This window comes from Limulus polyphemus, unplaced genomic scaffold (assembly GCF_000517525.1).
Source record: "Limulus polyphemus unplaced genomic scaffold, Limulus_polyphemus-2.1.2 Scaffold63, whole genome shotgun sequence".
Classification (NCBI taxonomy): Eukaryota; Metazoa; Arthropoda; class Merostomata; order Xiphosura; family Limulidae; genus Limulus; species Limulus polyphemus.
The window spans coordinates 936,904-951,574 of NW_013665673.1; the positions used below are offsets into that span (position 1 = coordinate 936,904).

Below are 14,671 nucleotides of genomic sequence, written 5' to 3' on the forward strand. Positions count from 1 at the left end.
ATATTTATAAATATGCATAGGTTATAGTGTTAAATATGTATTGCGCCTATTCCCGCCTATTCTCTAAAGTTGTAGGAGATTCTTGAGTATAAGAATAAACAATATATGTGTGTACGTAAACGCTAGCGTATCTTTGTATTGTTACGTAATCTGAATTTTCGAGAAATTCTCCACACGCCTATAATTATAACCAACGCGACGCGCCAAAAACAGTATCTATTATTGGTTTGCTATAGTTGGTGTGCTATAAACTTCGGAAGCTATAACTGTGATTGTTATAACGCTTATTAATCGGAAAACTTGAGATATTTGACCATGAACATTTATAAATTTCGAACGTTACAAACCATCTAACCTCAGTGGATTCACATCGAACATTAATACTTTTACGAAAACATTATATAATGTCACCGGTAGGAAATATATCTGCATGTGATCAGCAAGAACTATAGAGCTATCTAGCTCCCTATTAAGTGAATTGTACCTACGTCAACTCGAAATTAACTCACTCATCGTGAATCCTCGATAAGACATCAAGGAAGTTCCAGACTAAAAAGAATACTTTATTGTTTGTAATAACTATTTGTAATAACTGTTATCGTAAATTGTATTATTGTTTGTGTATCAAAATATATTTGTATAAAAAAAATTGTTTGTATCAATCTTGTTGGCAAATATCATAAATTGGATACATATCGGCATTTAATTTAACAACTACATTTAAATTATCATTTAGCTCGGTATCAGACCATTCGAAATTGTAATACGTAACATCATGAATGCACATTAACAAATATTAATTGACAGTAAAGTCAAGAATTTTTATTTTTAAAAGTCTGAAAGAATTACATATCACTTTACCAAACAGTTAGCCCTAGTTCGAAAGAAGGAATGAAAACAAATAATAGCATAACATTTATTGTTCTTGAAACTTTTAACAGAATAACTTTAACATATAGTAGCGTGGAAGTCCTAGTACAGCAAGATAGCAAATTAAGACACACGCTCTAATATATAAAAATATTTATAAAACGATATACCTTTGCTTTAGCAACCATACTGACTTTGTTCCGGAGGCAAAGCTCAATTATGGAAGGAAGCAATTTACATGGCTCTCCATCCACTTGCATAGGAATTGTACGAGTGGTGACCATGCGTGCATGTCGACACTGAGCAAGACAGGTTCCATGTCCTCCTGCTTGGAGTAAGGGCTGTAAACAAATTTCTGTTATTTTTATTATGTGCAATACACTCAAGCACAGAGTAGATATATCTAACATACTTGTAAAGGTTCGGATGAAATTAATTTAGATGTTCACTTATCCAAAAAGTAGTCAGCAATTAAATTTCATTTAATGAATATATCTATAACTACATCGATTCACGTGCAGAATATGGAGGAAATAAAAGCGATGACAAAACCTTGTCAAAACGTTGTACATTTGCTGTTATGTTCAACTTAAAGTTTTTGTTCATTACCCATTATAGCTGCCCCCAAGTGGGTTCCTCGTCATCGAATTCGAGTTTGTTGCTTCCTTTATTTCCAAGTGTAGACTAATCGTGATAAAAAATGTTTATTTTGAAATGCAATTTTGGATGGCTGAGAGGAAATATACCACAATGCAAATTTAAACAAAATGCCTATCTATCTTCTCAACATACTCAATCATGTAATTATCCATTTGATGTTTTTGCTTATTCTCTGTTCTGAATTTATGAACAGCTATAAACATTATTATATATTAACAGAAAAATATCCTTCGAATCTTAAGATATAATTCAAATCAGAAAGTTTCTGGTTAAGCTTTTTTTTTTTATCAAAATAAAATCAATATGGTCGTTTGAATTACAAAGATATCCATGTTACTACAAAGAGTAAGCGCAATTTATAAAACAACAACAACAACAAAAGTTTGTTGTTAAACACAAAATTACAAAATGGAGTTTTTGAGCCACCGCAGGCGTTATAAGCCTTTACACTTACCATTGAGGCACCAGAGAGGCGGAGATATCAAAGATCAAGATATTTACGTATGATATCCATTGCCTGTAACACATTGTTTGTGACACCACTCAGAGTTAATACGGTAACTTAATCTATATCTAATACTGGTATTCATGACATTCCAGTTTGTACTTTATGGCACAATGTGTTTAGAAGTTAACCGAAATATGGGACAATCACGAGTGCTAATCTGACTGGTTTATATGCACCATAATAATACCGTAAAATGTGTTACCAAGATAGTTTAAAATCAAATGGTTAATATGTAGACCCCCTAATAATTACTTACCAGTTGGTAAGTTGTGAGGCCTATGATCTCTATCAGTCCGTCATCTGTCTTTTGAAGTTCAAAACTTGCTCCAGGACTTATCCAAGGTCGGGTTCCTCCACCATAACTGGAAGAAACAACAACAACAAAAAATTTTTCTTCATTTGAAAAACTAATTCGTCAACTTCTATGATAAAATCATTGTGAATATTCAAGGCTTAAAAAAATAACGGGTAAAATTTAAAAGGCACACGCAATCTTCCTTCATAAAATTCAAAGCACCTGAACGATGAGAACGATGCTGATTATTGACTATCGAATGTTTTGGTTTATTTTGTGACAATGCGCATTTGTATTTGAACATTTTCAGTCTAGTCTTCAGTCCTTTTTTTTTCTACAATTGAATCTGTAACTAACTTGATGTAAAAAATTACTGTTATTCCAAAGACCAATAATAACCTTTATACTGTATTCGAGTTCTGTAATAAAGGATTGAAATATTAATAAAATAATCATTTGCGTATTAGTTAAAGCAAGATCTTTATTATGACCTGTAAGTTGTTTTTTAATACGAAATGCTTCCTCAAAAGTACCTTCTAACTTGTGAATCCATTTTACTGAAATACCTTTATCAAAACCCACAAGAAAATATTATTTAAAATACAAAAATTAATAAAGGACAACTGTCCGCTAAAGACGTGATAAACCTGACTTTATCAAATGTAAAACAAATAATCGTTCATAGGTTAGCCTTCAACGCTGTCTAACAGTAATTTTTAAAGATGTTATTTTTAGTGGAAATCTACATAGCGGTCTATCTGTGCTCTGTCCACCGTGAGAATTCGAACCCTGAATTTTAGCATTGTAAGTCCGGAATCTTGCCGTTGACTCACCAAGGAACCTTTAAATAAGCGTTACCAGTATAAACCCAAGAGCTAAAACACCAGTGGCATACTATGTCTTTAGTCCATATCCATAACACCAATGACATATTGCACACTATAAATTTCACACATATTTGTAACCCATGTCATGATATGTCTTCGTCGTAAGCCTATAGCATAAGAAATACATAGCATGCTGTGTGACTTTTGGCTGCATTTACACACCAGGAACAAATGTTATAGTTTTTCTTAACTACTTCTATAACACCTACGCTTCTTCAGTACTTCTTGTACATAAAGGACGCTCCCCCCCCCCCAAGTATGTTTGCGGACTTACAACGCTAGAAACCGGGTTTCGAAACCCGTGGTGGGCAGAGCACAGATAGCCAATTGTATAGCTCAGTGCTTAACTTCAAACAAACAAACAAACAAAATCTAAAGGACAAGAAGAATAACATGGCATGCTATTGTTTTGAATGTATAATTGGTACGTTACGCTCTCTCGCTTTGGACCTAGTACGTAAATAAACATTATGTAGACTCTTCAAACTGTTTCTGTAAAAAAAATAAAATAAAAATAAAACAGATCACCTGAACAATTTTCTACACTCTACACTTGCCACTCCTTGTGAAAACCGTATAAAAATAATGTTATTTTGATCTAAAAAAGTAAATAGCATATATTTTCTGGGTAAACACGCGTATTGACTACGTAAAAATGACTCCACAAAAGTGTACAATGTCAGAAAAGCATCGAAGCTTAAATATTCGCGAGATAACTCATTGACACAGCCATAAATATGAAAAATACTGAAAATCGAGTCAAATAAAAAATATTATTTCTATGCACTAACCTGGGGATGTTTAAAAACAATATAGCATGGATACGGAGTTCTTTCAACCTTGGGGTCAAGTCTTGTCCATCACACTAGAAATCACACAAGTTCTGTATTTGATATAGTATGTTTTAATAAGTATAATTATCACTTTCTTTGACTGTTAATACGCTAGGGATATATATATTTTTGCGTAATATTATTATATGTTTTTTTCAGGTAAATATTATAACATTATAAACTCCAGGTTACTTTAGAAAAATTAGAGATATTTTGTCAGATGTTAGTGCAAAGATCTTTTAAATACAACATTTTTTGTGTGTAATACACCAAATCGTACAACATACTTCAAATTAAAACCATCTTATTTTATTATAGTGATGATTGAAAGTATAGAGAACTTGTGAGATTACTTTCGGGTTTCACTCTTTTTATTTAGTTAACATTGAAAACACAAGCGTTAAGTATAAGAAAGTTATAATCTAATAATATCTAAAATAAATTTTGAAGAGTAGTTTGTAAATATATAATTTACTAGAAAGGCTAATTTTACAAGAATAAAATTTTATAAAATTATTACAAAATTAAAATCAATATGATTTGTTGGTTTAATTAAGGAGCATCGTTTCATTAAACATCTGATCCTGTTTTTTTCTTATATGTATATTTTATAAATGAAACAAGATTTTGCATCAGAATTCTACTTTATCTTCAATTAAGCATTTTTTCATTACAATAATAAGTTAGTTCAATAACAACAATAGAGTGCATCTAGAAACTTTTTAGATAGCTTGATTTGATGGTTTTGCATTACTGTGGAAATAGTAATATTAGTTTTATTGTCAAATATATAGCTTTCGAAGATAATTCTCATGTGTCGATGGCTTAATGCATGCAAATTAATTATTAATTAATTAATAAATTTGTAAGGCGTCCTTTAACTGGTGCTCGTGAAAGAAACCAATGTACTCTTTACAAAGTAAAAATCCTCAGGATATACAAGTGTCCATTTGGTGTGTTTAATTGCATAATTACGTAAAAAGGTTGCTACTCTAGTAAGATGTTACATATATATATATATATATATATACACATGTGTGTGCGTACGTGAAAATTATATATTATATACATAAGTTCATTAGCATTATTAAAATTTATCGTGAGATTTTTATTATTTTATTTTTCATTAGCAAACACGTAACTTAAAATGACCTATTGTCAATGTCTTCGCTTGTGCATTCAAACATCACAATATTCAAGTCTAGTTTACTCCAAATGTGTGATTGCTTTAAATAAGTTAACCACATGTTCAAATATTTTTAACGCTAGGTTACTCTACTATATAGTGCACGGTCTCAAGCGACATACACCTGTGCCAAAACCACTTAATTAACAGGACATTACTAACAACAATATTTTTTCGTATTTTCACGCAAATTTCTGGCAATTGCATTTCCCTTACGATTGTAAATGTTGATTAATGTTAACGTTTTTGAACAATCAATAATTCTTAATAATTTAATAACTTTTTTTTTTTTGCTAGACAGTCAATCGTTATTTTAAAGTCAGAGAGGCCCTTACCTTGGAGTATAACTGCTATAAGACTACACCTTACAGGGCCCAAGTAATGGGCTGGTACGTCACACGAGTCTATTAAGTGAATAATTATTCTACGAGAGTGTTGAGAGGAGGGAGGGGAGATCCTAATATCCAGTGTAACTTCTACAACATTGTTTTTCACCACACATTTCAATATGTAGCAAATTACCGTAGTTTATTGCATAATCGTCAACAACTAAATTATGAAAAACACGTTAACAATCTAGTAAAATAATGTTTTTAATAACGATAATGCTTCAGCTTTATTGTTATCTTATGGTGGGTTACAGCATCGTAGTATCGAGGTGAATTACTCTTTGTGTTGGCTTAAAGAACGTTACTTTATGATAATGAGTTCAGTTTAGTATCATTACTGTATGTTTTGCTTTTGTGTGCGCTGAACTAATCACATACCACATACACACAAAGAAACAATTGCAAAATACAAGACATTCATTCAATGTAGTTGCTACACTTTGTAAAGATAACCTATTCTTTACTTTGAAGTTTGGAATATCGGAAATTATTCCCAGGATACAGTTCTAAGGAATGTACCTCAAGCGTCACAAAATTACAGAGATCTTTCCATTTTCTTTGTAATAAGTCTTTTCCTCCAGCTTGTCCATAAAACATTTTGTTTCTAAGCCTGCTGTTGAATCTGTCTGGACGAGCCTCTATAATACCATTGATATTAAATTACAGAAATGTATTACTAAATAAATACTGGAGGATAAACACAAAGTTATTTGCTACTATGCTTGATTGTACTTGGCTATAATGCCATGTGTATATATAAATAAATACAAAAATGTGGATAAAAAAACGTATTATTTTTGCTCAAAATTATTTCAATGTTTCTATTCACTGATATTTTAACAGATTTTAATATATATCATACAACAAAATTGAAAGTTTTATTTTTTTAACATTTCTGGTAATTCTTAAAAGGCATGCTTATTGTTCTAGGTTTATAACATAAACCATTTTAATCTTTAGTTTGTTAAATAACTTATCTGGACAAAACACTGAAATATTGTCAAGTTAAACTATGTTTGTTGAGGTTTCAGCACAATCTTTTTTTTTTTATCTATCCGTTTTTATAACAATTTCGAAAGTATTTATCTCACTGATCTTACATCTGTAATACTTTCTAGTCGTATAATAAAACCAAAAATTTGCTGTCTCAAAATAACATACATTTTTATTATTACTAATTATAAAACATTACATCACTCAGAGCTTGAAAAATAGGTACAGTTTGTTTCAAAGACTGGAGCTCAAAAACTGATTAAATTTTAATAAAACCATTTGCTTCATCGTGTAGTCCGTTTTATTTGTTAAACACTGGACGTATACATAAAGTTCGAACGTTTAAATTTTCTCACCTCTCGCTTCATGGAATTCTAAAGCTATATGGGCATCAACACCTAGAGAAAAGTAATTGTTGACGACGTTCAGGGGTAAGTTATCTTTGCCCTCTTCACAAGTTGACGGGTCCACGTCCGAATTTTTCTCAACTTGTATGTCCCACCTAAGAAATATAAATTTAAAGTTTATGAAATTCGATCTGCTTATTGTAATTACAACCACTTGGTTGACAAGGAGATGTTATAAAACATCTTTGACACTGCCACCTAATACATAAACAACTAGGCTAATGAGTCTTATTTTAAAGTAGATCGTCAAGAAAGAAAAGTTTTTAGGTCACAATATATTAATAAACAAATTAGCCAAACTCAAAGTAACATAAATTGTTCAAAAAGAGGAAATAAAGATAAACTATTTTTAAATTGCGTGAATACTTGTTTATAACTTCAGTAGATTATCTTTGGTGTAAAACAAAAACAATGTTATTTCTCGTTAGTAATCCGGCATCAGGTCGATAATCATACTGTTTTATTGATGAATAGTTCAAAGAAAAACGCACCTACTCTTGCAAAGTAAATGCCTAATTAAATATAAAACAAACTCACACAAGCTTCAAATGTAAGCCATTAAAGTAAATTATTAGAATTTGAAAATCACGAATCTTCAATTACTTTCAATGGTTTTAGGGTCTTATATCTTAAGAAGAAAATTATATGATGAACTGACTTGGCTAACTTGCGGCCTCTTTTTTGAATGAATAAGTTCTCTCTTATGTGGAAGCTCTTTTTGTCATTGGCCTAATTAATTAGGATCTTTTGTGCTAAATCTAGCTAAGGCCAATGATGAACAGAGCCTTTGTATAAGAAAACTTAATCATCTATAAGCAGAGATAGCAACATAACAAAGCTAGCATATAATTTAATGCTTAGATAATAAAGCATAATAAATTATATGTATCTAATTATGCTTAAGGTATATAATAAACACAATACGTTCTTCAAATGGCTCTTATAAATTGATGTAACTGATATTTGTTATCAACTTTAAGAGTGATGGGCTGACTAGTTCCGAGTTCAGTTGTTAGACAGATATTGGTTATCAACTTTAAGTGTGATGAGCTGACTAGTTCCGAGTTCAGTTGTTATACTGATATGAGTTATCAACTTTAAGCGCGATGGGCTGACTAATTCCGAGTTCAGTTGTTATACTGATATTTGTTATAAACTTTAAGCGCGATGGGCTGACTAGTTCCGAGTTCAGTTGTTATGTTTGACTGGAACTTTTATTTGATCATCAGACATAAGTAGTGTCCTTTAAAACTTTATGCTTTTTACATTTAAAGTTAAAAACTCCTTTTGTATTGTATCTAAATGTGACCTACCTGTCTAGCTGAACTATATCTCCAGCTTGAATGTTCGAGAGAATCTTTGAAATCGGTTCATCCGTGTAACCCTAAAACATTGTTGAAAAACATTAATAAAGAAATAAACGCTCAAAGATACATTAATAGAAGTATTAAATACACAACTTAAAGTGTAGTCACAAAATAAAAAAGTAAGCTAAAGAAAGAATACGTTTTGGTGTAATTTGTAGATACAGATGCATCTATGTATTCTTTTATTTTCCACATTTTAAGTCGTATAACACTTTCTTGGGTGACAGTTTTTGTTATCGACTTACAGTTAGGTTGACTAAATCTGTTATTATTCGAAACTACAGTTCCTAATTGGTCATTTCATAGGACTTGCTATCCAATGTGAGCTTATAGGTTTTTTTTCACCTTAAATAGAAGTTTATCTATACTGACCTTTAATAGGATCTGGTCAAATCCTCGTTCATTGTACAGTTTACTTTGTTCTTTAAAACTATTGCTAACAGGTTTTAACTACGTATAAATGTAAAATATTGTTACGAGAAGTCAAGCATTACTCTGATATCATTTTAATACGTATAATCACAAGAAGGCTGAAACCTCGATAAACGAAATGTTCTAAATATCCTCGTTTCTATTCCAAAAACAACTGTTCTTTTTGGGTACTAATTCCTAAGTAAAAAAAACAAAACAATAGTATAAGGGTATGTATGCAATGATAAATATTTGTATAAAATACTCTAATATATAATGGCAAACTACTTACCCCACCCCAGCCAAGTGCTCTAGCCAAGTCGTTTCCAGTACCTAGAGGTAATACTGCAACAGGGGGAGAGGGACTTAAGCCTATTTCATCAAGAGCAGAAAGAACCCAGCCAGCTGTTCCATCGCCCCCACAGGCTAATATCCTTAGGTTTGGAACCTTTCTATACAATTCTAGTCTGTAATATCCAATACGCATTTAAGAGTAAACTCTTCAGGGCTTGTAATAATACAACATCAAAAGAGCAATGTTAAATTTGCTTGGATGAGTTTATCAGCATCAAAGTCATAAGAAATCATCGTAAAAAAGCTAATATCAAATAGTCATTCAGTGAAAGAAGAAAATACTAAAGCACATCTTCAGCTTTTGTCATGTTCTTGGAACTAAAATCGAAACGCCGTGGGCTTGTACAAGAATACTTTTATTTGTTGTTGAAACATAAACTCTTAAACCGCCGTGGGCTTGTACAAGAATACTTTTATTTGTTGTTGAAACATAAACTATTATTAAAAAACAACAACTAATAAGATAGAATTGCAAACAATAACTGAACGATGTATTTTCAACTTTTTCAATTAGTCAAGAATATGAATAACATGAAATATCGATCACATAAAAACCAACGTGTTGTTTCCTGTACACACAGAAACAGACACAAGTTTGCTTATCTAAATCCTTAGTCCTAATATGTTAAGTAAATGGTATTGATTTCATAACTAAGGAAAACACACCGTGCAATAGGTAAGTTTGTTAGAAAGAAACTACTGACTCATAAAGGTAGTGTTTATCGTTATCACTGACGGTTAGACTGAGATCTGGTACAGATAAATACAAATATATATTGAATACTCATAAGAATTGAACTGCTATTCTTTCCGAATGTAAAGTCATTAGTATGGTCGCTTTCAAGAATTTGATCTCAATGTATATATATATATATAAATTATTAACAACTGTGATGATCTGGTTTACCTAAGTTCAGTGACCATACCAACATAGAGTGGTTTAACTTTTCGTGATAAAGCCCTTGAATCAGACGCCATGCATGCGATATTTTGCCATATTCGGCATACAGTACATATTTTTTCGTGTACAGAGTTACTATTTTGAACATATATTGGAGTGCCGTCATCACCTAACAGATGTAAATGTCAAATATTTATCTATTTCTGTGTCAGACTGCTGGCTTTACGAGTAAACAAAAACGTGACTGTATGACATTTAAAATCCAGATAAATATTTTAGTATATGCTATATGTTTAGTCGAGTATATTTTTTCATTCATATTTTTAACTTTCGTTCTGCATAAAATAATTAATTCTAAGATTTCAGTTTTTACAATAATGCAAACAGCGCACAGATCAAGTGTTCGTCTCTGTAAAATTCCAGTTACTTACCCAGCACTAGGACCTCCCTGAGTTAAATCAAACACCTGTCGAGGGTTGAGTAACCATTGAAATTTTTGCATTAATTTGGCCCCTTGAGTCCCACCACTTTTAGGGTTAATGAACACGATTAATGGTTTAGATGATGCCGAAGGAATGGGCTTGATCGCGAATGTTTTGGCCTGCTCCTTTTCATTCTATAATAATGATAATACATAAATATTGTAATTTCATAAAACCATAATTAATTCTTATGTTTACTTGGTAACCAAATATAACACTAAGAATTATGAATAATGAGAATATAGTGTTTTAAAACTATTAATTAAGATAAAATGTCCGCATAAATAGTTCAGCTAGTCTTATTTCTTCATTTTATACCTGATAAAAATTACGTAAGACAAAAGCTCTAAAGAGTTAAAGCTACAAATCTACACCATTTAAAAATGCATGACCACTTGATAAATCACGGAACACCTCGAACATATCACGAGTTTGGATTCTGGTCTAGTTTAAGTAAACATCTGCTTACTCAGAAATTTTCTGCTTGGTATCTTTTTTTACTGAAATTATTAACCCTATTCCCTTAAGACCAGTTCATCCTTACTAGCTGATTCACATGTCAATAATGCAATTTTTAGATAAATGTTGAAAGTTTTTATATTACTTTCCGAAGCTATTACATTTCGGATTCAAAACCAGAGGCATGTAAAACTGGCATTTAAGAATTATTTTTGCCCAAGATGCCTTTTGTTCAATACCAGAACTCTTCAATTTAGAGCAACGTTTCCCAAATTTTTTTGGCAAAGGGAATACTTTTTCAGCTGAGAAAAAAACTTACGGAACACTAGACACGTGGATTATCGGTGTAGACTGTAGAGGGTATGTTGCGCGCGCAGCGTCCTCTAGATTTATATATTATTAGTTTATTTATTTAATCAAATTACATATTAATGAATTTTTACATTTTTATGCTTATAATATATTTTAGGTACAAACCTCTCCACTAAGATATTATGTAGAATAGATATGACATTTTCTATAATTCTTCTTCAATGCGAAATCGATATTATCTAATTCTAATACATAGGAAAATATTTCATAATAAGTTATGATCGTACAAAAAGTGTTAAATATTTTATTAAAATCTAAAATCATGATTTTCTCACGGAGCACCTATCAATCTCAGACGGAACACCAGCGTTCCGTGGAACATAGTTTGGGAAATGCTGATTTAGAGGAATGTGGAAAATAAATCTGCAGTTTATTTGATTTTTTATCATAAATATTAGGCCTATTGCTGTCTAATGCTTTGCTGGCTTTCGGTATTTAAACTGTAACTTTACAGTATTATGCTGAATATGTAAATAGCTTTTCTGAGAAACTTTTGTCTCTCATTATCTTGTCCAACTGACGAATTTTGGTATAGCACGAAAGACCTCTTGGGCAGTGAATATGGAGATAAAAGATAGAGCTGAAATGTGATTCTTACATGCTTTCGATTTTGAATCTGAGATGATTAAATTAAGAAGAATCTGCTGTTTACATGATTTTTATCAGAGATTAGTCCTACTGGTTTCTATTGATTCGCCAGCTATCTGCATTGAAGTCGTACTTGTTTATAATCAATTATACTTGTCATAAGACATTAATATTAGGTCTATTATATTTTTAAGCACTATATTCTTCATCTAGTCAAATTAAGTTTCACCTTTGTTGCAGTAAAATACGTATGTAGATTGTTTCTTTGTTAAAAGAATAGAAATAACACTAGAAAGTACTGTTATTAGAAATACTGTAAAACAATAAATTCAAATACTTACTGCATCCCGGTGGTTCAGCGGTAAATCTCTGGACTCATAACGCTAAATGCCGGGTTTCGATACCCGCGGTGGGCAGAACAAAGTAAGCCTAGTGGTTAGGACGCTTGACTTGCAACTTGAGGATCGAGGGTTCGAATCTCCGTCACACCGAACATGCTCGCCCTTTCAGCCATGCGAGCGTTATAATGTGACGTTCAATCCCACTATCCGCTGGTAAAAGAGTAGCCCAAGCGTTGGCGGTGATGACTAGTTGTATTCCCTTTAGTCTTTCACTGCTAAATTAAAGACAGCTAGCGCAGATAGCCCTCGTGTAGTTTTGCGCAAAATTCAAAACAAACAAACAGTAAAGGTATAATACGACTTAAATATTCCTAATATCGTGAATCTCCAGAGCAGTTGCGCATATTAAGAATAATTCTCAAGGCTATTTCGGACACCGCAAAGTATCCCTTCGCGGCAGGGAAAACTATTTATATGTTTACGATCCAACTTCCTTCTAAAGGTCTTTGTATATTTTTGGGGAAATTACTTAGTTGAATTGTTAGTGATTCCCCTGTCATCTGGAGGCTAACGTGCTCGGATTGTGAATCCGAGGATTCTGATTCGCCAACCGTTGACGCAAAAACTTGCTCCGCACTTTGGAGCCGTAGGTGCGTTACAAGAGTAACGGTCAGATCCTATTGTTTGGCCAGATAAAAGTGGACAAAAACGTTGACAGTGGGTGTTGTTGTCTGGCTACCCTTCCCTTCCTTTCATCTCAAAATTAGGGACGGCTATGTGCTAATAGCCCTTTTTGTAGCTTTGTGCGAAATTTCTGAAACAAACAAACAGAAAAAAAAACACAACAACAACAACAGACTCCATTGCTCATTGTGATTAGAGTCGAAATCAATTAGGTTTCTGAAAATAAAGGATTTTAATGGAAGTATTATGTGACACTGAGAACCTAGCACATACTACTTTCACATTATTTGTTAGAGGTTATTTTGAGTATTGAAGTCAACGTGGTTTATACACACACACATATATATCAGTTTAGCAAACAAACCAAGTGTACTAAGATAGAGAGAGAGAGTTTGGATGTGTACCGATTTCTCACCCATGATCTAATTCCCCTTAAATTCGTTTTAATAATTGAAGACATAAATCTAGTTAGGAAGGAGAAAATAGAATGACAAATTTCTGACTGGCACGCAGAAGTGTTTGATCAATCATAATAATTGGGGTTTGTTTTACAAGATGTGGTTTAGGTATTAGTTAGTATGAAAAATCTCATACTTAAGTAAAGAACACAAATCATCAATTTCATGTTTATAAAAATGACATCATCCGGGTAATCATTTCACACACAAAGAGACATATATATATAAACAATATAAACATAATTGTGGGTAAATAAATTAATGTTAGGTTACTTTGATGTATTTCTTTTTGGACTGAAACTTCTCTAGAGCGAGTGAAATTGTTTGATAACTAGAAAGTAAAATGTACACAAGATCTACTCGGCTTCAGCGAAACATATCGTTGGTAATGGATATAGCGAATACAGCACAGTTGAAATACTATTATTATAATACATTATTCTAATTCTCGAACATCCATAATGGAATAGATTAAAAATGTAGTGTTCAAAAATATAACAGGCCTAACTTAATGTCTAATGACAAGTATAATTAACTATAATCATGCTTCGGCAGTTTGTGAAAGGGGTTCACACCATAACAATTGTTGTTGTAACTATGGCCTATATAAACAATAATCAGACTAGTAATGTGGGGTGAAGAGAAACAACAGTTTCTGACCGCCCCCCGGTTATATTTCATTCCCCTTCGGGGAATGAGATATATGATTAACCTAAATACCTAACAAGCCTAAAAGTAAAGTAATGTGTTCTCCTGGGGTCACAAACGTTTCTGTTGAAATTGGTGACCTCTATGGCCAAGTCGATAAATTCATTTTAGATTCCTGGCAATACAGATGAAATTCAGTGAAACAATAAAATATATAGAAGAAAATTGTTCCTGTTGTTTCTTCTCACATCACGTATGCATGTACGAATAGACACCAAGAAGATATCATAACACGCCTCCGTTTTAATTGCACAGGTCTAAATGGACATCTCTACAAAATTAAAGCACATCCCAATGGTGAATGCAGCCATTGCCCAAATCTTGAAGATCCGGAACACATTATCATGGATTGCATATATTACCAAAGAGATCGAGCAGCCAAAAAACAACAGATGTGTAACGTTAAGTACCTCTAACCTACCTCTCTGTTAACTACTGATTGTCTCTATATAACGATTTATAACTTCGTAATAACTAAAGACCTAAAAATTTAATGTCCCTTTCTTTTTGCTAATAGG

The 14,671-nt window shown here is 32.2% G+C and overlaps 1 protein-coding gene across 1 annotated transcript in view; it reads right to left on the reverse strand.

Annotated features, from left to right (window-relative positions):
• The window catches only part of LOC106464779 (eye-specific diacylglycerol kinase-like), a 263,541-nt gene that overhangs the window by 34,500 nt on the left and 214,370 nt on the right, over positions 1-14,671 (reverse strand). The window contains exons 10-17 of the mRNA XM_022393146.1: positions 10,493-10,677; positions 9,099-9,273; positions 8,342-8,412; positions 6,978-7,123; positions 6,148-6,266; positions 4,012-4,085; positions 2,295-2,400; positions 1,041-1,211 (exon numbers count right to left, since the gene is read on the reverse strand). Of these exons, the coding sequence (XP_022248854.1) occupies positions 1,041-1,211; positions 2,295-2,400; positions 4,012-4,085; positions 6,148-6,266; positions 6,978-7,123; positions 8,342-8,412; positions 9,099-9,273; positions 10,493-10,677 (1,047 nt within the window). The remainder of the gene's footprint in view (positions 1-1,040; positions 1,212-2,294; positions 2,401-4,011; positions 4,086-6,147; positions 6,267-6,977; positions 7,124-8,341; positions 8,413-9,098; positions 9,274-10,492; positions 10,678-14,671) is intronic.